Here is a 27,340-nt window from a genome sequence, read left to right on the forward strand (position 1 = left end):
TACAGAAAATTCAAGCAGCATTTGCTATTACAGGTTTATTGTATGCCATTCCACATACCATTTCAAGTGCTTTAACAGCTAACCATAACAGACACAATCCAATTGAAGTTAAAATGTTTAAGGTAAAGCATTTCTAATATATTTTATTTCAGTGAGAGACCTAAGACAGTGAAATTAATGGGAACTATGGATTACATAGTTAATTTTGGCTGGATTATGATTTAATATATTGATTAACAGTATCTGTGTTGATTTGACAGTTTAATAAGAAATGCCAATTGTCTGGGGTTTATTAACATCTGATATTTGTTTATTTATATCCTACTTTTCTTCCATGCAGAGCCCGAAATAGCTTATAACATAAATTTACAAGATAACTTCAGTTTTTTTAAAAAAGCAACACAACAAATTATAATGTTGAAATAAATTACCAAATTGAAAGAACTGTACAATTAATACAGCTTAAAACAATTTAAAACAGGTTTAAACCATTTAACAAGAACAGCAAACCAACATCCAGCATTATATGATCCACATCAGTAGCCATGTATGTATGTATGTATGTATGTATGTATGTATGTATGTATGTATGTATGTATGTATGTATGTATGTATGTATGTATGTATGTATGTATGTATGTATGTAGTTCCAGAGTGAGAGCACCACTGAGAAGGCCCTCCCTGCGTCCTCTGTTAGTGGTAGGACGGAAAGAAAGACAAGATTGACCTGGACAGAATGAACAACAAAAAGAGGTAAAATGAAAATTATTATTTGATGAGAGGTTACTGTTTGGAAATAAGGCTATTTAATGAAGGAAACTATTGCATTACAGGAAATGGCATGCCAGAAATGTACAATGAAAGCAAACACACACACATGCACACACAAGAGATTGTTTATAATTACATTTCTAATATGTGATTATAAAATAAATATACATGTACAAAGCTGATTATAAAAATGCAGTCATGTAGCATCCTTGCAACACTGGTAATTTCATTAACAATACAAACAAGAATATCTTTTAATAGCTGTGATTAATATGGTAATTTAATCCCTAAATTCACTTTTGACCTGTCTTCATTATCTACTAGCCTTCCAAGACCTGTGTATTTTGATTATTATTAGAGGCAAACGTGAACAACTATTGGCTTTTGTATTTTCAAGGGACCAGTGGCCAAGCCTCCTCCATCCACCCTCCTCACACGCTGTCAGGATTTTTACTTTCAAACCGTTCATTGTTTCAGGTGGCCCTTCCCTTATGTCTAGTAGTTATTTTCCTCATTCTCTATTATTGCGCCATGTCAAGCCTGAAGAATACTTCTTTGAAATTCGAAAGTCTGCACATTCCGGCTTAGTTTTTCATTGGACCCAGCGTAAGTATCTCCTGCTGGTGCTACTGTTTCGATTATTTCCCCCACCCGCCCACAAATGGTGCAGCACAGACATTGTTCGTAAGCAGAGATGTAAAATTTCCGAAATTTCAGGGGGAAAAACCGTGTTGTTGTTTTTTGGGTTTTTTTTTTCTGGAAAAAAAACGAAATTTTCGGAAATTTTACATCTAAGCCGGCCTGTACGGTCAGTGTTGTGTGGGATTTCGGACACACTCCTGAACCTCATGTTTTCTTTTCAAAAACAAAACAAAACAAAAAAAAAACCAATGAGATCGGAACAAAACCCGCTCCTCCCTGCGCGCGCCTTCGCTCTGATCTTCCCCGCAGAAACTCGGAAGCGGGAAGCGCTAGGACCGGGCGCGCTCCGAGAGGCCGGCTGGCTTCGGACGGGAGGGGAGTCTTATATGCAGAGAAGGCGGCTGCTGCCATTTCCACTCAAGCTCCCCGCACTCCCCGCTTGATAGAGAAAGGCGGAGGGAAAGAGAGGGAGGCCACGCGGGCGCGCGCGGGCGCGTGAGCGAGCGAGCGAAGGGGGGGGCGTCGAGATTACAGAGCCTGACTGAACGGAGGCGCTCGGCTGCCAAGACTCACACACACTGCCTGCTGCTTCGGCTGCTGTTTCTACTCTGGACAAGTGAGGGAAGCAGCCCGAAGAAAAAGAAGAAGGAGAGGGCAGGCGGAGGGGGGGTGAGGGGGGGGGTAAAGAAAAAGGGAGACGACAGCTCGAGCTTGAGAAAGAGAGAGAGCGAGGGAGGGAAGGAGAGAGAGAGAAGGAGGAAAGAAAGCCCCCAAGGCGAGCAAGAGAAAGGGACCCCCGTCCTTCTCCCTCGAGACTCTCTCAATGGCGCAAGGAAAAGGGCTGAAGCTGAAGAAAGTGTGAGGGAAGGGAAGGATCCTGAACTTTCAGCGCCTCAAAGCGAATCTGGGAAGCGAGGAGGAGGAGGAGGAGGCTGTCGCCTTTTTAAGCCCTGGCCACTTAAGCCCCCGCAGGAGGCTCCATGCACTATTCCAAGCTTTTTCTGGTTTCCTTCTTGAGGTAACTTTTTCTTTTTGCGGGGAGAAGGACTTGTGGCTGCTGCTGCTGCTGCTGCTGCTGGAGGTGCCTGCGAGGTGAGCCTCGAAAGAAGACGACGAGAGAAGGAAGGACGGAGAGACGAAAAGAGAGAGAAGAAAGTTTGGGCTTTTTTTGTTGTTGTTGTTGGGTGGTGTGGCTTTTTTTGGGGGGAAGACCTCTTTCTTCCGTGTCGCTTGGTTTCCTGCCGTTTCTTTGCGGAAAAGAAGATGATCTGGAAGAGCAGCTGCTGCGGCCGGGGGGTCCGGAGCGGAGGGGACTTGCTGTTGCTGCTCACCCTCCTGCTGGGTTTCTTGCTGCCCGCCTGCCGGACTCGCCTGTACACCAACCACTGGGCGGTGAGGATAGCTGGCGGGATCGAAGAAGCCAACCGGATAGCTAGCAAGTACGGCTACATCAATATAGGACAGGTAACCCTCCGGCGGACGGGCCACGCGCGCGCGAGAGAGAGAGCTCCCTCCCTCCTCCCCCCATCCACCCCGGTCTCTCCCTCCAGCCAGTTCTCCTCACTCCCGGCGGGCGGGCTGGCGGGCGGGCAGGCACACATCTGCAAGAGCTGCTGCTGCTGCTGCTGCTGGTGCAGGCAGAGGGGAAGGGGCGGAGAAGAGACAGTGAGAGAGAGAGAGAGAGAGAGAGAGAGAGAGGGACGCCCTCCCCTCCTCTTCCCTCCCTCGATCCCAGGTCACCTCCTGCAGGCTGTCACGAAGGGCATTGAGCCGGACAGAGCGCGCCCTAGGGCGACGCGGAGGGCAGGTAGAGAGAGAGAGAGAGAGAATGGTCCGGCCAGGTCTCTCCTCCTCTCCGCCTCTGCTTTTGGGTCCCGGAGGGAGGGGCGCTCCAGAGTTCCCGAGGGACGACCGGCTCTTCGGGGCACTTGGCTGGGCCGCCAGCTGCATTCTGGATCCCGTGGTTGGGAGTTGGTTCCAGGAGAAAGGAAAGGCAGCCTGGTTTAAAAAAAAAAGCCACACACACACACATACATACACAGAGAATGGCTGGAGGAGCTGGTGAGGAAGGAGTTTTGATGACGAGGAGATTCGTGAGGAGGGGGGGACGAGTGGCTCGGATGCTCCTTTAAGAAGCTCTCTGGCCTCCAGGCAAGGATCTGGGGGGCGATGTTGGGGATCTCTTCAACGGGGTGGGTCGGAGAGGGCCAGTCAGATGAAACAGAGGCTGGTGGCAGGACGTCAAGGAGCTGTTTCCAAACTTCGGTGTGACGAGGTTAAAGGAGGGAGGAGGAAGAGACCGTCTGCATCTGGCGACGGTTTTCTCCGTACTCCTTGTTAATTCCTCAAAAAGAGAGGTGCGGGGGGGTCAGTCTTGCCTGCCCGGAAGCAAAGCCCATTGATTCGGAAACCCAGTGATCCTGGTAATCCCAGTATCGTGTGGGTTGTGCCAATGGTGGCTCAGGAATGCTCAGGAACACTCGGTCTGTGTTTATTTCACATACCCCAGGACGAGGGTTAACTTGTCCCGCCTTGTGAATCTTCCCAGGCCCCGCTCCTTTCCAGGTCTTCTCTCACACTCCTTCCTCATCAACTTTGGCTTAAAACAGCTAATTAAGGAAACGTTAACAGATCTTAAGGACTGTAAATCCAGACAGCGTGGGGATGTGAGGTTGGTAAGAAAAATCAGTCCCAGTTTCCTCCTTGATAGCAAAAGCAAAACACTGAGATCCGGGGCACCACAACAAGGGCACAGGGATAAAAGCACAGCGAGACTTCAACCAGGCGGATTTCCCAATTGCCTTTGGAATCCTGCCATTCCCCATCTCAAGCGGGGGTCCCTAGTCAAGAAACCAGGAATGTGATGCATCTGCCTTGATTCCCCCCCCCCTTGTCTCCTGCTTTTAGAATTGTGGAGGGGGCATTTTGATGGTGGGGCTTGCTTTTGGCAAGTAATGATCAGCAGCAGGTAGTTATTTACATGCTGGCCCTTCCCCATGTCCTCAACTCTCCCTTGATCTTTGCTCTGTGAACTTTCAGTGCACCAAATAAAAATGAAAATTCCAAGAAGCAGATGGTGTCCCCTCTCGTACAAGGACCAAGTTTTTGCTGGGCTTCTGCCAATGCAGCAGAGAAAGGGAGGATTTTGGACCTAGAACTGTGCCAGGACTCAACAGGACTGAGCCCTGGAACTTTTCACTGCTAATGCTGGTGCAGTAATAATGAATGTCAATGAATGGAAACAGCATCTTTCCTTTGCCACAGAATAAGATAAACTTGCCAGTGCCACAGATTCGAAATCTGCTGCTGAATTGTCTGCCTAGCCCATCTGTATACTCCCCATAGTGGCCAAAATGTGTGAAACATGAGCACAAGAGCACTTCCTCTCTTGTATTCTACAGTAACTGGTGTCCAAAGAAATAGCACCTCTGATGATGCAGTTAATAACTGTCATGACTAGTGGTAACTGATAAATGTTATGTGTAGTCCCATTTTAAAGACATCCACTTTGGTAGTCATCATTATATGTTGCAACTTTCTTTGCTACTCCACATTGTCTTTGTGCTAATTGTGGAAGATATTCTGAAAAGTTGGGGGTTGTTTTTAAAAGAAAAGGATATTTTATAGAGAAGGTGGCTCAGCAGAAGAAATGTTCTGTGTCTGCAACTAGCAATTCAAGGACAATGTGCCTGGCTCTTCACTGCATAGAGTTAACTTCCCAAAGAGATTTATTTAAATACTGTTGCTACTGTCTGCCCAATCCATATATGGAACTGGTATTGAATTTCTTTGATACAGGTGTATCTGGGACCTTAAAATTTGGCTTGAATTAAAATTGATTAAAATAAGTTGACACTGATATGACTACATATAGTTAATTTGGAAACACAGTGACTTTTTAGAATCCTCTGATGTTTAGTTAACAAACACCTGGAATTGGCTAAATCCAAAAACACCCAATGAGAAAATACTTGGGTACAAACACTTCTAAACATTAAGTAAAGAAACACCTGCTGGATCTGGTCACACTCAGAAAACACTGTTGCTACTTTGTCATTCTAGACAAGATGGTGGTGGTGGTAAAGTACAGGATTCTCAAATCTGACACAGACTCTGTGAGGACAGATCACACATCTTATACCACTTAGCCCATTAAGTGTGCAGTATGTTGCCCAACACATTAAAAGTAGCACGGCAGAAACAACAGCCCAGCATTCTTTATTACTTCAGGACCAGTACAGAGTAAGGTTTCTTTCTGGTTAACATATTTTATTACACTAATTAAATGGTAAGGCACAAGCTTTAATCTGTACAATATAAACCTTTATTTGATGCTGCATGAATTTGCAAAATGCAGCTGAACTATCATAATGAGTCCCCTTCCCCCGATTCACTTAGATCAAAGGACAGTAACACTTGTTCCATTGTTGTTTGTATCATAAAATCAGTTCACACATACTGTATGATTACAGTAAATATTTCAAATACACCCTATAATATCTAATCTGGAGACCTTCCTTCATCTTCTGTGGAAATAGAGTGTTAAAGTATGGGTAATTGTAAAACTATTTACATCATAAAAATATAAAGTTTCTTGAGTTCTGTAACCATAAAACATGGTTAAAAGAGGCTAATTTATAGCCTGACATGCTGGCAGGCGGACAACCAAAGTTGATAGTGCTTAGATCAATGAGTACAAACATGCAAACACTGGTTTTCCTGTATTTTATGTCTCTTAGCAGCATAATTTGCATCTCTTACTCTTCAGATTTCCATAGCTGATTCATAGTCATCCAATAGTAAAACAACACATTGTTTAGATAAAGAAATATTATAGGCTTGCAAAAGTGTGTTTTCTCATGTTTGATGGCTCCATTGTAGCTTTTTTGTATTATGTACTGTATTGGTGTTTAGGCTAGGAAGGTGTATTTCACATACTCATAGCACTTAAATGCAGTTACATAAGCAGCAGTTTCTGACTATGTACACAAACCAATGGTAATAATAATAAAATTTTGGTTGAGCTTAGACATGTGGAGTGTATTAGAAAAATGGATTAACAGAAGCAGGCATGAGTGCAAATCATACCCAAGGGTGTTTGTAGATAATACTGTATTGGTTTGAAATATCATGAGTAGCTGCTGATAGCTATTTCATCTAACCATGGTTCTTGGTTCATTTCATGTCTGCTTTTAATTTTTTTTTAATCTTGGAAAATAAGCTTCTACCTTTTAATAGGTCCGGTTGATATAGTTAGAAGGGTGTGCAGCTGTTTGTATTAAAACTTTTCATTGCACATAATGGACATATTCTTAGTAACAGTCAAATATTACTCATTGATTTGATTTCAGAGAGGCCATAGTACTGCTTACATTATATCTATGTGTTATATTGTTCTATTCATGGATAAATATGGACTTCTACCCTGACCTAAGAATGCAAGAGCTCTGATTTCTTGTTTGACTTTGTATCCCACAGGACAGCAAATACTCCCAGTCATATCTTCTAACAGATTTACATTTAGGACAAAGAGGTCAGAAAGGGAGTAATCACATTGTCAGTAATTTTCCTTCAGAGATTAACAAGCTGTTCTGGCTCCTAATCATTTTTCTCCATGGGTTTGTAGAAGAAACAATGGATAATTTCATGCATATAATTAGCATTGGGTCATGTTAATAAGTACTGTACACCACATGCTAGACTGATAGATGAAGGCTTTCTGAATTTGTTTCTTCTCAGACCCCAAGATATATTGGCAAGCATCATATCTGAGAGGGAAAAATACATCTGTGATAACTTTTTCTCTATATACAGTTACTTCCAGTTCTACCGAATTAAACTTACTCATTAACTTGAAAGTTTATATACTCCTGTGCAAACAAATGAGACCCTGTGAAAGATAGTGCTGAAACAATTTTGGTTGTGTTTTGCTTTTTGAATTCTGTGCAACCAACACAGCAATGGCAGCTTATAATAAATGGAACAGTGGCTCTGTGCTCACCTTCCAGAAGCCCCCCCCCTTTTTGCAGGAAACTGTATCCCGTTTTTAACTTTACAAAATAGACTTTATACTTTACAATTTCTGATTCTTACAAACAATTCATCTTTTTTATTAATACTTTACAGAATATGCATTTAGAGTGTGCTAATAATGATCCCTCTTTTTAAAGAAAAATACATGTTACAGATCTTTAATCAATAAAAAGAAGTAACTGGATAAATAACTTTATTTCACATATCAAATGTTGATGGCAACAAAACTTACATATTGAGGCAATAGTGGCTTTTGTCCTTTGTTGCTAGTAGAGCAAAGGGAAGGGTTTCTCATAGGAAGAGGAAAGGGTAAAGAAAAAAAGAAAGTGAAGCATGTGAACTTTGAGATGATGCTTGCAAAGTAATTGGGTGTTTAGGGGGAAGCATATGCTTGGAATAACATAGAAACGTAGTCTTTTGAATCCACAGGAGGCAAAAGCCCATAACACAAAAAGGGGAAACTGAGGCTTAGGTACATTAAACCCATGCCTGTACACCAGATTGGAAAAGGGGAGTTCCTACAGTAGATTTTTCTTATCTTTTTTTTAAAGCAAGGGCATCTCACAAAGCAAAAGAACATACGTATCTGAGCACTTGTGCTGCCTGTTGGGGCTGCTGCTCAATCACTTCTCTAGAATAATCTCAAACACAGGAGGTACAAATTTGTCCACAGTTTATACAGATACAATCTCTCTCTTCCCTTCCTTCACTAATGGACAGAGCTCAAGGCTCTGTGCTGCCACCCACACTGCACTGTTGTGTGCTTGCACATCCTTGATGTGGGCTAAGAGAATGAAACAAACGGAGAGGATGTCAACTTTGCTGCTCTATGCAGCTGTGAATTTTTTTAAAAAATATTCCATTGACTATGGCCATCTCCCAGCAATTCTACTCAGAACTACAAAGAATAGTTTAGTCTGATTGCCTCGTGGAGGTCACATGTATAGACATGGATTTCTGCCTTTACTTCCTTGCCTAAAGTCTGCCTCTGGGAAATTTATATACTGTAAATATATATACTTAGTCTCATAATCAAGTACAGTGGACCCTCTACTTACGGAATTAATCCGTATTGGAACAGTGGCTGCAGGTCGAAAAGTCTGTAGGTCGAGTCTCCATTGACCTACAATGCATTGAAAACCGATTAATCCCATAACCGTCCGTTTTCCCCCCATTTTTGTTCCATTTTGTTTCTTTTCTAGTCTGTAGGTCGATTCTCTGGCTGCAAATCGAACCTAAATTTTGCAACCAGAGAAGTCTAACTCGAAAAGTCTGTAAGTCGAGCCGTCTGTAAGTCGAGGGTCCACTGTAGCCTGCCCAGCCAGACCAAACCAAAGAAGAGGAAAGGAAAACATATGTGTGGAGGAAATCCAAAAGATATGTGACAGCTGTATATATGCACTTGAGCGCACAGACAATCACAAGAGATATGTAGGCAAATTTTGGTTGGGCTGTCTTTGGGTGGCTGTTGCTACCAGCACTGCTTCCACCAGTATCACACCATCCTAGGTGTAAAACCACTGCTGATCAATGAATATCTGTATTGAAACATTTTGGTCATATTTTAAATGTAATTTTTAAAAACTGAGTGTTTGCAGAACCCAAGAAACTGTGTCTGTCAAGCAGGTTTAAAGACACAGTGGTGGTCGGGGATGATGGAAGTGAAGCAATAGCTGAGAGAGATTTTTTAAAAAAATTATTGGGAACTGATAGCTCAGGAACATTCTGCCTTCCCATTCAGTTTCACAGAAAAATAATTAGCTAAATGAACAACAGAGTAGTAAAAATGCTAACAGAAAATATTCTAGTTAATTTACTAGAACTCTCAGAGTAAAGAAAGAAAGAAAATAGAAGTAGAAGAAAGAAAATTACTGTATTTAAAAATGAAAAGAAAAAAAAACCACCACAGTGTGCTGCTTATACAAAATTTGAAGGAAAGGATGGGTAATACCTTTAGTAGACCACTAAAGAAACAGCCAAGCTTTTGACTCCTGCAGGACTCTTCATTAGACTGGGCCTTATGAGTGGGGGAAGAAGAAATAGAAAAACAACAACAAGAAATCATTATGGCCAGATGCTGAGGCAATGTTCTCCCATTTAAAACAAGCTGGAGCCTGCAACCTTGTGAAATCAGCTTCAGGTAGTAGTTCACAGATCTCATTGTAGATTTCATTGCCTTCCCAGTTTTGGTAGACAAAGGGCTGGCAGTCAATCAGCACCTTCACCTCCATTGCCTTATACTGAAGCATATGGCTCCTTTTTGGCTGGGAATACAGGCACACAGAAGGACTGCACTGCACTGGGGACTACATCTGCCAGCCATTGCGCAGGACACTTGATTTGGCTTCATATCACTGTCTCCTGCCTAGTGTGCCAATGAAATGTTATCTTAAACTTGTCTAATTTGGCGTTTGCTATGTTTCTATGTAAAACAAAGCAAAGTTTAAAGAAAAAAAATGTTAACTGTTACAAAGCATTGATGTGATACATGATAAGTCAAATTGGCCAAAATCCTGTGGGTTGTATTTACTGACCTAATGCAATGAGCATAAATCTCACTGGTGAATTGCCATAAATTAAGAAGTCAGGGTGGGCATTTGCTGCTGTTTGATTCAGCACATGACTTAACATGCAAACAGCAAATGCCCCTTTTGACTTCTTAAATTGCAGCAATTCATTGTTGGGATAATGCCAATAGTGTTACACCAGGGTCTTGGCCATTGTTATGCAGGTAAAACACATTGGAATGAAATATGGCAATCATGTTAAGATACTTTATTGCAAAATTTTAATCTGGACTGCCTAGATATAGTTGAAAACGTTCCAAATCCCTTTTTTTTTGAGAAGTTGACATTAGACACTGATCAGCCACAGCATTAAAACCACTGACAGGTGACGTTGATTATATCATTACCTGTCAAGGGGTGGGATTATTAGGCAGCAATTGAGTAATTGGTTTGTGAATTTTATATATAGGAAATAGGAAATGTGAGCAAACAAAAAATTCTGAGTTGCTTTGAGGGGGGGCAAATAATGATGGCTAGACGACTGGGTCAGAACATCTCCAAAATGGCACGGCTTGTCAGGTGTTACTGGTATGCATTGGTTAGTACCTACCCAAAGTGGTACAAGAAAGGACTACTGGTGAGCCAGCATAAGAGTCATGGACACCCAAGGCTCATTTATTTATTTATTTATTTATTTATTTATTTATTTATTTATTTATTTATTTATTTATTTAGTTATTTAGTTAGTTAGTTAGTTAGTTAGTTAGTTAGTTAGTTAGTTAGTTATCTAGACTACATCTACTCTGGGCGGCTTACAGTAAAAATATGAAAACAACATATAAAAAACGACAATTCAAATCAATAATATTAGTGGCATTCAAGATGGAAAAACAAAATGGAAGTTAAAGTAGAAAAGAAAATCAAGTTGTGACAGGAGGGAAGGCCTGCCTAAAGAGCCAGGTCTTAAGTTGGCTCTTAAAAACACCCAGTGAGGGTGCCAGGTGAATTTCTGACGGAAGTTTATTCCAAAGTTGAGGGGCCACTGCCATGAAGGCCTAGTTTCTTGTTATTTCTTTCCGGGCCTCCCTCGGCGTTAGGCCCCTCGGCTGCCTTTCTTGGCTGTATCAAGTGATTTGAGTAGATCTAGGTGGGAGAAGGCGTTCCACTAGGTATCGAGGTCCTAAACCGTTTAGGGGTTTATATGTCAACATTACCACTTTGAAATCAATGCGGAAATGAATGGGCAGCCAATGCAAGGCAGCCAGAGTGGGAGAAGTTTTGCTCCTGTCAGCCTCCATCGGGAGTTCCAACAGTGCGACCATTGCCGTTTCTGTGCCATGGCATGGCCTGAAGCCTGACTGGAATGGATCCGTGTTCAAGGTTTCATCCAAAAGAGCCTGAAGCTGATCAGCCACCACCCTGTCCACCACTTTACTGAGGAAGGAAACATTGGCAACGGGCCTATAATTACCAATATTGTCCGCCACCAAATTTGGTTTCTTCCTAATGGGCCTAAATGAGTGCAAGAGGGATCTTGCCTTCCTGGAGAGACCCATTAATTATTGTTTTGGCCCATTCTATTGTTATAGGTTTGGCTGCTTTGATTAGCCAGGTCGGGCAAGGGTCAAGAGAGGAAGTGGTGGCCTGGCAGCGATCAAGCACTTTGTCCACCATATCTGGTGTCACAGGCTGAAAGAATTCAAGTCTCACCAGGCAAGGTGGAGCGCTGGACATCTCTGCACGATCCACTGTATTTAAAAAAGGAGAGGTCCCGGTGGATGGCCTTCACTTTACGATCCACTGTATTTAAAAAAGGAGAGGTCCCGGTGGATGGCCTTCACTTTAGATTTTTAAAATGTTGCAAATTGGTCAGGTGAGATATTAGTAGGAGGCCCATCACCTAGACCAATTCTGGATAGATCGCAAACTATACGGAAGCTTTCCACTTGCTGATTTGAAGCTTTGCTTATCCGGTTGGCGAAGTGTGATCGTCTAGCAGCCCACATCTTAGCAAGGTAGCAGTTAGTCGCAATCCTGACAGCTTTCTTATTATATTCCATTGGTTCCTGTCTCCAGTTGCACTCTAGCCATCTCCTATTTCGCTTCATAGCTCACAGCTCCTGGTTAAACCAGGACCCTGGCCGAGCTCTGCACCGGAGAGGGTATTTAGGAGCGATCGTGTCTACAGCCCTAGTGGCGGCAACAAGCCAGCTATCAACCAGAACCTCGACAGGAGCACCAGACAGATCAGCTGGAATCCCTCTCATGGTATCCTGGAATCGTGATGGATCCAGTAATCTTTGAGGGCGGACCATTAAAATAGGTCCATGCTTCCTGTGTGGAGGGAGAGCCACGGAGAGGTTACATTTTATTAGGTGGTGATCCTACCATGACAAAGGGAACTGACACAAGATCAGTAACAATCAGACCACACTCGCTCTGCTCAGTGGAGAACACCAGGTTTAGTGTGTGACTGCCCATGCATGTGGGGCCGTTGACATGTTAGGACATGTTCAAGGAAGCCATGGTTTCCAAGAACTCAAGAGCTGGACCAGAAATCTCTGCCTCCGCATGGATGTTGAAGTCACCCAGGACCAAAAGCCTCGGGGACTCCAGCAGTGCTGCGGAGACAAGGTGGATGGGTTGCAGGGAGTGCAGTAACCCAGCAAGATCCCAATACCATCCCTGGCCCCAATCGCCACGTGGAGGGCCTCCAGACCCAGCTTCACCACTGTAGAACACCTAATAACCTCCAGAGTATTTCTGTAAACAATGGCTACTCCCCCTGCCCCTCCAGTCTACCCTGTTGCTGGACTGCATAACCCTTAGGACAGGCAAAAGTCAAGGGAACGCCCCCCTTCCCCGCCCATCCAAGTTGCGATTATGCACGTCAGGTCTGCATCTTCCTCCAAAATAAGATCTTGAATAATCTGGGATTTATTGGACACAGACCTGGCATTCAACAGCACCAGTTTTAGAGTGGAGGGCTGGCTGATCTGACTACCTCGAGACTGGCAGGTGGTCACAGTGCCAGAACAGTGAACAGCCTTCAAACATCTGTTCACCGTTCTTCTAAAACGAGTGGGGGCTGTGCCATCGCCATATCTCCCTCTACCCGTAATCACTCGGAAGTTAGAACCCCTGCTGGGGGGCAAGCCTTCCACTCCATGTCAAAAGAAAAAAGAACAAAGAATACACTAAATTAATACAGTTAGACAACAATAACAGAATTAACAACATTGATCCAGCATTAAATAATAATACAAACTTAAACGATTATCCATTATCAAATTAAGCAAATTATCAAATTGGGCAATTTATCAAATTATCAATTTAAATAAAATTTAAATTAAGTAGTTTAAATAAGATTTAAATTAGGCAGTTTAAATGGAATTTAATTAGAAAAATGTACATTTGTTTCAAAAATGTGAGATAAAAACAACAGAATAGAACAAGCTGAAATGGACTAAGATATAATAAATTTTTAAAAAATAAAATAAACAGAAAATAAAACCAAGATTCTCCCCCACACAGTTAGTCCTGTCCCACAACACTCTGGCTGCAGGTCTTATTTTCCTCAAGGGGTCTGCCAGAAATGAGTTCAAGTTTATGGGGGCAGAGACCACAGGCTAAGCAGTCAAGGGCAAAGCACGGTGTAATGCTGGAAGGAGGGAGAACAGAAGGAGAACCGCTGGAAGCATGGCACCTACGCTGCCCCTCTCCGCGACAAGAGGACAGATGAAAAATTCCTCATTAAACCTGCCAGGGGACGCGGCAGGAAAAGGAACTCCCCTGGCTATTGATGTCAGCATGGTCTCCCAGTTCCAAACGGACCCGTCAGAATAAGCTCCCAAAAGAGTCCTATGGCGAGCCAGCACCAAACTTCTTAGAGCCCTCAACCAGCCTCTCGGCCCTCCTCAGTCCCCCAAAATCAGGCTCACCACGCTTCCTCCCAACGACATCTGTGATCTTTCCGGGGGGTCCCCATACAATGGGGACATAAGTGTCAGAACTGGACCATGGAGCAATGGAAGAAGGTTGGATGTATCATGTTTCATTTTGGATCAGGTGGATGAATAGGTTTGTGTGTGTGTTGTTTATCTGGGGAAGAGATGGCAGCAGGATGCACTATAGGAAGAAGGCAGTCTGATGGAGGCAATATTATGCTCTTGGCAATGTTCTGCTGGGAAACCTTGGATCCTGGCATCGATGTGGAAGTTACTTCGACACATGCCACCTAACTAGAGATTGTTGCAGACCATGTACACCCCTTCATGACAATGGTGTTCCCTGATGGCAGTGGCCTCTTTCAGCAGGCTAATGCAACCTGCCACGTTGCAAAAATTGTTCAGAAATGGTTTTATGAACATGACACAAAGTTCAAGTTGTTGTCTTGGCCTCCAAATTCCCCACATCTCCATCTGATTGAACTTCTATGGAATGTGGTGGAAGACTAAATTCGATTCAGGAAGGACCCATCTTGCAACTTGCAGGAGGTAAAGGATCTATTGCTACGTAACATCTTGATGCCAGATACCATAGGACATGTTCAGAGGTCTTGTGGAGTCCATGCCTTGATACATCAGAGCTCTTTTGACAGAATGAGGGGGACCTACACAACATTAGGCTACTGATTTTAATGTTGTGTCTGATCAGTTTAAAGAAGTAGAAGCAGCAAAGTGTCTTTTGGCACTTTAACTGCCAACATGTTTTACTTATTGGAAGCATTTAGAGGACTGCATTCCAGTTTATGCAGTGTACATTTGATGAAGTAGGTTGCAGTCTACTACACAACCTATGCCAAACAGAAGTTTTTAATCTTTAGGGTGCCATAAGACTCTTTGTAATTTTTGTTACAACTTACTAAAATGGCTGGAAATGAGGAAGGTAAACACAGTTCTTCTATTAAAATTAACAGCCAAGCACATGGTGTAGTTTAGTTGGTACTTCTTATGTCTCATCAAATCTCACTTGAAAAGAGCAACCTTCTCTCCATCGGCATTGCACTGTGTTAGGGCTATAGTTTAGTGACAGAGCACATGTTCCATCTACAGGAAGGCCTCAAGTCAATGAGAGCTTATAAGGCTGCAGACGATTCCTGCCTGCAACTATGGAGAGCTGCTGCCAGTTAACACAAACAATGCTGGGATAGTTTATCCAGTAATCTGACTTAGTAAGGCAGCTTCCAGTTACAGATCACAGCACTGATTTTTAAAAATACACTTGAAGCCTATTTCTAATTGTTGTCTGTGTTTATATAGAGTCTGACACTTGCAAAGCTCAGAAAGAGTCTTTAACTGTGTATGTATTGAAGATACGATTTTTTTTCTTTTTTAAAAGGTGGCCTGCCACATTTTGATTTGTCCTTCATTTTAGAACTTGTGCTATCCAGACTGAATGAGTGGAGCTGCCTATGAAATTTAGACAGTGTTTGCAGTAAGAGATAAGGCTTAAAATATGAGGTTTTCCCCAGGGGGAAAAAACAACAACCCAAGTGTTGAATTTTAAAAAGAAATTTGTCTCTTATTTGGCATGTAGCAGGCCTCAAGTTGAATACTGTAGTCTTCAGAACATTGTGTAAGGTTTTGACTTTTTCCTCTGGTTTTTAATAGAACATATCAATGCTGTGTGGCTAGATACAGAGTTTTGGGGCTTAGTTAATGTCAGATTTCTTCATATATTTATTGTAGATTATGTAACAAAATGATGGGCATAGCTTATAATGTGTTTTGCAAGATTTGAAATGTTCCTGCTAATATGTGCTGCTCTGTTTTGCATGAAGAGCTATCATATGTCAGTTCTGACAGCCACGTTTTCTTTAATCAAGGATATAAAAGTGTTCTGCGCATTTCAAGTATCTTCCAGTGTGTTTGTGTTTGCATCATCCGTAATGGTTGTTTCTATCATAGGATGTTATGATCATAAACAAGACTAGATGCTTGAGCAGGTAAAGATCTTCATAAGACAGAAATGTGGAAAAGTTATAGATAGTATCCTTTACAGCTAGGATCTTTTTGTCTGATATTGTTTAAAGCTAGAATATTGGTGACAAACTACAGTCTTCACTTCCCAATTTTGAACTCTTCTTGATATTTAGGGACAGAAAAATCTTCCACATATTAAGTCAGGTATTCATTTGGCTAGCTCAGTACTGTGTATATTGACCAGCAGACCTTTTCCAGGATTTCAGATAGGAGGATTTTCTGTTTCACCTTTTAAAACACAGGGATGGCAAAGCATATGCTGTAGCATAGATCTGTTGTCCTTCACCTTCTTTGTTTACAAGTGAACAAATCATGCTACAGTATACAAAACAGTGAGGTGACCTCACACGGTGGGTGCAAGCTTTCAGAGAATAGCAGTGAGGTGCTGGCGGAGATCTGTTTGTATTCTGACTACACATCACACCTGATTCCATATCACCTGTGTTGAAAAAAGAGTCAACAACCAAACCTGGTCAGTCTTTGTGAAAATCTGACATTAAAGAAAACACATGTCCTATGCATGAAATGGGACAGGGAGGGGAAATAGGTCTTCAAATGTCAGGATTTGTGTCAGCTTTATTTACAAGCCTTATTTCTTGCTTCATGTGTGTGATTTGGTTATGTTTTTGGAATATATCACCTATCTTTGGCTTTCGATAGCCAATTGATCTTTTAAAGCATTGACCTATTACAAGCAGGAACCACATTTCCCAATGGAAAAAGCTGTATTAATTTTCTTGGAGAATGTATATCCTAAAATTTCAACCTACTGAGGAGGTTCCTTAAAATCATCTGAGTGGCATTTTCCTAGGTTGAGAGAAACTTAACAATAGAAGTGGTATACTACAGCATTGTGAAAAAAGAAGATAAATGCAGCCATGAAAATTACAGTATACTTGATGTATCATCTTAAGTCCTGTGGCTTTCCCCATTTCCTGTAAACACAGCTTTATGCCAGAAATACATTTGTGCCTTTATACTAAGTTTCCCAATACGTTTCACAAGGGAGAATAGCTTAGTCAAGGACCATAACCCTAATGCCTTCTGTGATCTTGGATGAATCAGCCAGGGGAGTTGGTAATCAAGATTCAGCACATGTGTTTCCTTTAAAGTCAGATTACCTCCAAGTCTGAAGTTTTAAAATAGAGCAGCATTTGTCCATTTTTAGGCATTGGTATTTTTAAGAGAGTAGTAGTATTTCTTTTGCCTCCTTCTGTTAACAGTTTTAAGCAGGGAATGCTTCATTGCTTTTGAGTAAGGAGAACACAGTTCCTCACATAGTGAATGAACACTTTCTTGGTACTGGGAATGCACCAACAACTTCCTCTACACTAGAGCTATGCTGGCTGCAGAATTTGCAAGGTTATCAGGTACTGCAACTTCCGTGAATGTAACTGAATTACGAAAGGTTAATGTAGATTTGGGAAGCTGCAAGTCCCAGGAAGGCATCCAAAGAAGGGAACAATAAAACACTTCTGAGTACTCTATACATCGAAAACCCTGGAAAGGGTTGCCGTAAATCAGCATTGACTTGATGGCACTCAATTATTATTACTATAATGAGCCAGACCTTTGTTCATCTAATGAGAATAGCAGTACTCTGTGCTGTAACTCACCTACCTGCAACCCTCCCTTTTGCTCAGGTGGCACTCAAACTAAGAAATGAACTATTTCATTTCCACCAGTTTTTGCATGAAATGTGAGGGGGGAATAGTCATTATCTTCTGCCTGTCATATCTAGTTCACAAGGTCTCTGAGAAATTGGAAGAGTTAGAAGTTTTTTGACTTTCTTCTCCCAGCAGGCTTTACATAGAAGCCAGATTACAATCTAGAGTGACACCCTTGTTTCCTTTATGTAGAATGTTAGTTCTCAGTACTGCTGATTATTTCAAGGATCAGAAAACTCATCCCCAAGTATTTGTACAAGTGTAAGTGTATTCCTCCCCTTCATAGATTGCTGCCTTGTAGTTGCGAAGGGGCTTGAGTAATTCAGAGAAGCTATGGGCTATGCCATGCAGGGATACCCAAGAAGGACAGGTCATAGTGGAGAGTTCTGACTAAATGCGATCCACCCAGAGCAGGAACTGGCAAGCCACTCCAGTATCTTTGCCAAGAAAACTCAATGGACAGAAACAAAAGCTAAAAGACAGGATGCTGGAAGATGAGCCCCTCAGGTCGGAAGGCATCCAACATGCTACTGAGGAAGAGCGGAGGACAAGTACAAGTAGCTCCAGTGCTAATGAAGTGGTCGAAAGGACGCTCAGCTGCGGATGCACCTGGAAGTGAAAGAAAGTCCAGTGCTCAAAGAAAAAAACTGCGTAGGAACCTGGAATGTAAGATCTATGAACTTTGTTAAGTTGGATGTGGTCAAACAAGAGATGGCAAGAATAAACATTGACATCCTGGGCATCAGTGAACTAAAATGGACAGGAATGGGTGAATTCAATTCAAATGATTATCATATCTACTATTGTGGGCAAGAATCCCGTATTTGTATTCATTTTATTTTATTTATTAGATTTCTATCCCGCCCTTTGAGACAAAGTCTACTCCATAGAAGAAATGGAGTAGCCCTCATAGTCAACAAAAGAATGGGAAAAGCTGTAATGGGATACATTCTCAAAAATGATAGAATTATTGCAGTACGAATGCAAGGCAGACCTTTCAACATCACAGTAATCCAAGTTTATGCAAAGAAATAGTGCAAAGAAATAGAGGAAAAGAATAGAAAGGGAAAAACCAGAGATCTGATTGGATATATTAAAGGAATATTTTGTGCAACGATGGACATGATAAAGGGCAAAAATAGCAGGGACCTCACAGAAGCAGAAGACATCAAGAAGAGGTGGCAAGAATACTCCTTCTTGGGAGGAAAGCGATGATAAACCTAGACAGCATCTTGAAAAGCAGAGACATCATCTTGTTGACAAAGGTTTGCATAGTCAAAGCTATGGTTTTTCCAGTAGCAATGTATGGAAGTGAGAGCTGGCTCATAAGGAAGGCTGATTGCCGATTAAATGATGCTTTTGAATTGTGGTGCAGGAGGAGACTCTTGCGAGTCCCCTGCACTGCAAGGAGAATAAACCTATCCATTTTGAAGGAAATCAACCCTGAGTGTTCACTGGAGGGACAGATCCTGAAGCTGAGGCTCCAATACTTTGGCCATCTCATGAGAAGAGAAAACTCCCTAGAAAAGACCCTGATGTTGGGAAAGTGTGAAGGCAAGAGAAGAAGGGAACTACAGAGGATGAGATGGTTGGACAGTGTCATTGAAGCTACCAACATGAATTTGACCCAACTCTGGGAGGCAGTGGAAGAGAGGAGGGCCTGGCATGCTCTGCTCCATGGGGTCACGAAGAGTCGGACACGACTTAACGACTAAAGTACAATAACAAAAGTGTATTCCTAATAGGACAGAATTTGGTACCCTCTGTCTCTTTGTAGTAGTATTGATGGAGAAAGACACACCTGTTACATTTTTAGTATAAAAGGTTGATTCTTACGAAGCAGAGGAATACATTTGACATAGTGTTGGGATATATTTCTCCAGCTTCCTGAAAAAACTGTGATTTTATTGCCACTTGTATCTCAGTACTGTAATGAGTGAAGTTTCATGTTCATGTGGAATAATCCTCTCTATATTCAGTGCACCTTAGTCCCTAGTAAACATATCATGGGAAAGGAGGTAAAGATTATTTATTTATTTATTACAATATTCATGTCTCATATTTTCTCCTCAGTCAAGGAATTTTTCAGGTGGCTAGTAAATCAGTTAAACTATAATAAAACATTAAAACTGTTCCATATTCTAAGCAGCTTAGGAAACAGTGGCATCAGCAGGTAGGCGGAGGGTGGCTGTCCCAGTATCTCTGCATGTGCCACCTATCAGCTGGACAACACATGTGCAGTCTGAGTTTTTGGGTGTGAGTCCTTTGTCCCAATCCTCTGGGCGTGGGGCAGAAGACTTGAGACTCGGACTTGGGATTTGGGCCCAAAGATGCAGACTCAGACTTGGAACTTGAGTCTGAAAACCTGGACTTGAGACTCGCCAACATCTCTGGTCGTTTGGGATATTGTTTATGTCATGAGTTTCTTGACACCTATTCTGTTTGGTCACCATGTGAACCTTTTTATCTGGGATAGCCTGAAGTAACCTTCTTGCTCCAGTATATGCTGGACCTCAACTGAGACTTTGGCCAATATTATAACACAGATTCCCAAAAAAACAGGAAGCTTCAAAAGGACTGACCTTTGGATTGAAACCTAGCTTTCCTATACCTATCCAGGGCTTGCGTTGGCAGACTTTTTTATTCATTCATTTTATTTAAGCAGAACATTTATATTCTGTCCTATATCTGCTGATCTATTCTTAAGGTAACAACAACAAAAACCCAACAAAAACAACAGAAAAAGAGAAAAACAATCCAATATTTTAAATCATTCAAAAACATTAAAAATATAAAAAATTATATAAATACATTAAAAGCAATAATGATAACGAAGCTTCTACAGCCTACTACCTTAAACCCCAAAGGCCTTGACGCATAATCATGTTTTAACTTGGCATTAAAATGAGGTTAATGTAGGCACCAGTCAACCTCTAAGGGAAGAGCATAAATAACTAGGGTGCTGCAGTCAAGAAAGCCCTCCTGCATCTCCTCATAGTGGACGATTCTCCATATGGAGACACAGAGGAGGCCCTTCTCCAGCAAATCTGAGTGATCATGCAGGTATGTGTATATGGAGAGGCTTCCCCTCAGATATCCAGGTCCCAAGCCATTTCAGACTTTGTTGGATAGACGTTCAGCACCTTAAACACTTTAAATATTGAACTGTCATAGCCAGATTGTCCCTGTCCAGAAATAATTGCAGCTGGTGGCCCATTGGTATTTGCCAATGTCCTTTACTATCCTTCCACAAGCAGGCAAAGACCTTTCTCTTCAGGCAAGCATTGCCTGAGTAAATGGCTCCCAAGTCTTTTGTTTTGTTTTGTTTTTAAATGGACTGTTGAACTTTACAGCATTGAATGTGTTTTGGTGTTGCTTTTGTTTTTTGTATTGTATTCTTTGATCCTTTTAATATTGCATACTCACTGTAATTAGCTTCAATACTATCTTTTAATTTTTTTTAAGCCACCTTGATTCCTTTTTAAGGAGAAAGACAGATTAAAATATTTCAGATAAATGAACTGGTACATTGGCTCTTGGGATCATGAAGCTGTTGAAGAAGGATGTGGTATCCCACTGCTAGAATTTCAATCAAGGGTTGACAATGCTAGCTTGGGTGGGCTAGACCTCGTGGGTCTCAAGGTCTTCAGCCTGATTTCCTGAGCTAGCTCCACTGGTTTCTGACATTCTGAATTTGCATTTAAGCAACTGCTGCATTTCTAAATCATGAAACATCACAATTTTTTTATGCTACATGTTATGGTTTTTGTGGTACTTTGGTTGAAATCTATTTTTCTTAACATAGCAAGTTGCAACTAGAGTAGACCCACTGAATTACTGGAACACACAGAGGAACTGGTTTACCAAATACTCTTTGATCCAAAGGCTTACTCTAGTTGTGACTTGCTACGCCATGTTGCCCTGTGTGGCTCTGTAGTAAGCTTTTTCAGGATTTTAGTGTAAGGGAAATTGTAAATATACTTTTTAATGTACAAATTTTCTACATAAAGCATGATTTTTAAAATATATGTTCCTTCTTAAAGTTACTGTTTTCAGCAACTGTGCCATAAGTAATATTTATCCAACATTAATTCTTAAACTTAACAATATGAACTATATATTTTTTGCACACAGAAGGTTGTAGAAACAAAACTGAAGATTTCATTTCTTCAGTTGAATAGAATTTATGCATAGTTCTTCTTGCAGAGATTAAATAAACGTTGCATATATTATTGCTGATATATCTGGATGTGGAAATGATGCTGATAAAATGGATGAATATGCTGATGTGATAGATATTTAATACTTTACCAAGTGAACAAAACTCATTCTTGATAATACCCATGCACCAGAGCTATATAATTTCTCATTAATTGTATCAAAGTTGGTGATGGATAATTACTTAATCAACTTTGATTTTGGAGTCATTAAAATGAAAATACTGCAGTTATCTTGACCAGTCATTTCTGGCTTCAGATTGAATGGTACAGCAAATTATCATGTTAAAAGGTTTATTGATGGTGTTATCCAATGTTCTAAAGAAACAGCATGACTATCATAGACTACTACATCACTTACTATGAAAACTAGTTGCACCTTTGTCATAAATGCAAATATGTATTTCATACTAAACTTAAAATTGCCATAGAAACAGTGGCTTCAAGACTCATCAAAATTGTAGGCACTGTACTTTGTTTTTCAATGCATTTCATAATTTTGCATGTATCAATTCAACACATTGATTTCAGTTATCATACTTCTGGTTAATACAAAGAAGATCAAAAGATTAGACAAAGTATATAAGATGTTTTCTTGATAAGCAAATAATCAGTGAAATGGAGATGGAGGAATTTACTCAATCTTATTCTGAGTAGGACTTCTTGATGATGCTGATGCTGATGCTGATGCTGATGCTGATGCTGATGCTGATGCTGATGCTGATGCTTATTATTATTATTATTATTATTATTATTATTATTATTATTATTATTATTATTATTATTATTATTATTATTATTATTATTATTATTATTATTATTATTATGCTTTTGGGATGAACAAAACAAGAATGCTGCAGCTAACTTCTACTACCATCAATAATTCATATTGGATGTTAAGTTGCACTGTTCAGCAAGAACATCTTTGGTGTTGGTTTTTTAAGTGTAGAGCTTAGCAATGTAACAGAATATGGTTGGAAGGAGCTAACAAGCCACCAGATTCAACCTATCCTGTCCTACTCTATACCAACTCTTCATTTTGCAACAGTACTTTTATAGCCTTGATTTAAAACTTGCTTCCTGTTTGGCACACTGCTAAGATATTTCTTCCTCCTGGCAGTGGATTGATCATGCATATGCTTTATCTCACTATTAGCTGCATTTTCCCCTTAGTCCCTAGTGCTGAATTTGCCAAGTTCTGCAAGCTTGTGGCTTTTGTTTTCTTTGGCAACTATCAGAATTCTCTGAAGACATTATGGTGACTTGAAATTCAAGCTGTGAAATCTTCCCTCAGCCTTTAAATCTCACATGCCTTGGGCAAACTAAGATCTCTCAAGCCCCAACTGGGTAGGATAGCCTATTATATGGAAATCAAGGAAATGTGATTTTAAAAATGAAAGGGACATGTGAGTAAGGAATTTACAAACTTTCCCGTTATCTTTACTAGTTCTGTAAGTGCTTTTCTCCTCAGATATGTTCCAGCACTGGAAGTATACTGCCTTACTCTCTTTCGTGGAGAGAGAGTTATTTGTAGATATGTTGTGGATAAGGGAATGTTTGGTTTTCACTTACTTAACTCTGAAACCTAAAGCTTTGTTCTACAATCTGTAACTGGTTTAGACTCAACACCACATCTTGAAATACAAGGACAATAGTACAGTGGTGCCTTGACTTACGACCATAATCCATTCCAGGTGACTTGCCTCGGGATGGAGCTTCACTTCTGTTCCCTCTCTCCACCTCCCTCCCTTCCTCCCATTGGATGAAGATGATCTGGAAATCAGGTGGGAGAGGGAGGGAGATTGTGTGGGTTTTTCCTCCAATGAGACCCCTCTTCCTTTCTTCCTTCCGTCCTGCGAACCTTGCCTGGACCAGGGACAAAAGGTTGGGGACGGAGGGGATTTCTTACACAGACTCACATGGCACCTACAAGCTGCCCATGTGGCCCGTGGAGGGTGGCGAGGAGCACCAAGGGATGCCCCCACTGCCACCTCCCCCTACGCTGCATCCCTTTCCCGGGGCTGAGGTGGCCGCTCCTTTCCTTTCAGATCAAGGGGGTAATATCAATGTACAGTGGTGCCTCAACTTAATTTGAATTTCCCGCCTTTTCCCCCTGCCTTTTTTTATTCGTAAGTGAAAGCTAAAATCAAAGCAGAGCTGATCGTAACTCGAAATGGTTGTAGGTCGGTATGTTTGTAAGTCGAGGCACCACTGTACTCTTAGCACACTGTGTAAATTATTATATACAGCTAAATTGTGTCTAAGAACTATGACAATGGCAAATGTAAAGAAACAGAAGAGAACAACAACAAAAAAAGAAAAACAAGAGATCTCTTCTAGAAGATCTCAGAAATCAAAGGGAAATTTAAACCTAGATTAGGAATGCCAAAAGACCACTAAGGAAGCATGCCATCTGACTAGGATAAATAAAAGTCAAAATAATGTATTGAAGAACTATAAAGAAAAGAAAAAAAGATGAGAGAATTCTTTGAAGAAGTATCATATGATCATATTTACCAGGTGCAGATAACAAGGGCTCAACGACTCACCTGTCCGCCACTGCTGCAGGATCCATGATCCCTTCCTGTCACTCTGGACCTTGTGATGGATTAGCAACTCCTGGCAGAAGTCAGAATGACAAGCCTCTTTGCCAGGTCAAAGAGTGGCTAATCCATTGCAAGCTCCGGAGTGATAGGGATTGTGGAACTAATGTCAGCAGTAGACATGTGAGTGATCAGTCTGGCCTCAGGGCCGGGCCCTAGTTATCTGCACCTATGGGGGATATTTGAATACAAATACCCCCATCTCTAATCAAGAATCTAATTTTAGACAGTGAAGTGAACACTGCTCTTATATTACTTGGCAGAAATAAATTACCAGGGACAGATGAGATACTGATAAGAACTATTTCGAGCCACATAAACTGAGTCTATCAAAATCCTAACCAGAATATGCCAACAAATATGGAAAACAAAATAATGATCCACAGACCGGAAATGTTCAGTAATATATTGAACATTTGCTATTGTGTTGGTAGAGCAAATAAAAATTCTACAAGGCAATTCTGAGATTGGGGGTAGCCCAAACAAAAAAATATAATTTTCAAACTGGACTTTGGATCAGCACCAAATTTAGCACAGATGTAGCAGACAGTCTGCTTGTGTACTGGGTCAAAATTGGAGAAGTGCCAGCAAAGGGGTTTTGACTTAAGATTTTTTTAAAAAGTAAAACTGTTTTACTCCCACCCCCGTGCAAAAACAAGTGACCCTTAAATTTCTGCAGTTCTAAAAAAGATCAAATAAGTTGAAAGACTTATCTTGTTAATCTTTCCTGCAATGACAAGAGAACTTCTCTTGCATATATTGCCATCTGAAAATGTTAGCCTGTGACAGAGTTTTAAAAGTGTCTCTTTAAAATTATTAAAGTTCTGGTTTGAAAGCAAAAAGTCACTTACCATTAAAGTTGCCATTTTTAAAAAAGAATATTTTCTATTTCTCAAAAGTAACTAGAAAATTTATTTTTAAGCAGACATCTAATCACTACAAAGCCATTGGCCCATGGCAAAAATACCCCCATCCTCCTGTCCACCTTGTTGTTGCTTCTGCTCCCACAACAAAACACAAGGCAGCTGCAGCAGGCACAGCAGGAATTATTGCTGTACAGGAATGCAGCCATAGATATTGTGCAACAGCCCAATTCAGCATTCCATAAGCCAAATTAAAAAATATGGTTGTCCCAAGCAAAAAAATTATAACTTAGAAACTGAACCACAGAACAACATCAAATTTAGCACAGATATAGCAGACAGACTGTTTTTTGCGCTGTGTAAAATTTGGGGATATTTGGGCAATCAGTTTTTGAGTTATAATTTTTTATAACTCAAAAAATTGAGTTATTTATAACCCAATTTTTAACTACCCCCTAGTGTTGATACCAGCAGCCTTTTCTGTTTACAGAATTAAAACAGGTACACTGAAAAGAACAAACTTGCTCACCTTGAAAGAGAATGGTTGGCACCACCTACTTTTTTTTTAATTTGGAAGGAATCCAGTAGCAGTGGATGAAATATTGATCTTCCAAAAAGCCTTTCAAAGGGTAAAACAGTGGCTTCCTTATAAAGTGAGCATGCATGGGACAGGCTTAGAATTAAGACTGTTTAGAAGTAGAGTTGGGAAGGGTGATGTTTGGAACACAATGAAACGTCACAGAAACAATAAAAAGATTCTTTTTGAAAGGTTAAAAAAAGCAGGTTTGCTTAAACAAAGTAATGGAGTAACAGAAAGGGGCATTTTGCCATGTATCTCCAGGGAAGTAGCACACAATTTTCTAAGGAATATTTAAAGTATTTCTGTGTTGTAAAAGCATAGAGCAGTTGTTGTCTTTCTTTCAGCCCTGAGTGCTTTCAATAAACATTGTCTCAGGACTTCTGAAATCAGACTCCTGAACTTTTGACCCTATTAGTCAGGACTCAATTAGCTGACTCACAAGACGTGAACTTTTAAACCTCTTCCTGGCCAAACAGGTATTGATTCTGGTAAAGAGATTCTGTATTTGGTTATAAAAATATTTTAAAATGTATTTTAAAAAGAAAACAGAACAAATGTTCAGAAGCTTACTCATTTAAACTGTGAAATTAATGTGTTCTGCCTTGTGGCTAGTGATGGTCTTACTTGATTTAGCAGAGCTTTGCTGTCTACATACTGTCAAAGTTTCAACTATTGCACTTATCTTGTCACTATACAATTGTCTGATTATTTGGGGGTGGGGGTGGGGACTGTAAAGATATTATGTACCATCAAGTCATTTTTGATATTTGGTGGCTATATGAGTTAATGACCTCCAAAACGGGATACCCTCTGGTGCTCACTACTTTTCACACTTGTTGAAAAACAACTCTAGCAATTGCTTTGTGTTTAAGTGAGAAGTGGTTAAATGATGGAAAAAAGGAGCCAGGTTCTGGGATTTTCCCTTGCTTGGTGTCACTTAGTGAATGGTAGTGAGAAGAAGATGGTATCCTGCAGACCATCTTGACTGCTGCCATCGGTGTCATCAACATTCAGGCTGCCCTTTGCTATGTAAAGTTGACATCCTTTTCCTGTTGGCAACACGGGGACTGTATTGTGCAACAATACTGGGTCATTTCCTAGCATTTTGAATTATGGATACTAAAGCACAATATCCCACATTCACATAAATAAGAGATTTTTAAAAGAATTGAATATATATTTCAGTCCCCAGAAATAGAGGTGGCAAGGAGTGCAGTAACTATAGAACCATTTCACTAATTTCCCATGAAAACAAATTGATGCTCAAGGAGCTGCAACAAGGACTTTTGTTCTGTATAGATTAAGAAATGCCTGGCATTCAATCTGTATTCTGAAAAGTATGAGTTATTTGACATCATATTGCAAATATATGCTGACTAATGAAGCTAACCATAGAATTTCAGAAGAAAATCAGTCTATACTTATAGACCAGAACAAAGTCGTTGACTGTGTGGATCATGACAAACTATGGAT

General features: G+C 40.8%; 1 protein-coding gene across 2 annotated transcripts in view; it reads left to right on the plus strand.

The window, feature by feature from the left end:
* Positions 1-1,773: 1,773 nt before the first annotated feature.
* PCSK5 (proprotein convertase subtilisin/kexin type 5) overlaps positions 1,774-27,340 on the plus strand; it is a 357,644-nt gene continuing 332,077 nt past the window's right edge. Inside the window, exon 1 of one of the 2 annotated variants that reach the window (XM_020787785.3) lies at positions 1,774-2,877. In XM_020787785.3, coding sequence (XP_020643444.3) covers positions 2,677-2,877 — 201 coding nt within the window. In that variant the 5' untranslated portion in view covers positions 1,774-2,676. The remainder of the gene's footprint in view (positions 2,878-27,340) is intronic. The other variant, XM_020787784.3, reaches the window with a different exon arrangement.

The sequence above is a fragment of the Pogona vitticeps genome, chromosome 2, assembly GCF_051106095.1.
Source record: "Pogona vitticeps strain Pit_001003342236 chromosome 2, PviZW2.1, whole genome shotgun sequence".
Classification (NCBI taxonomy): Eukaryota; Metazoa; Chordata; class Lepidosauria; order Squamata; family Agamidae; genus Pogona; species Pogona vitticeps.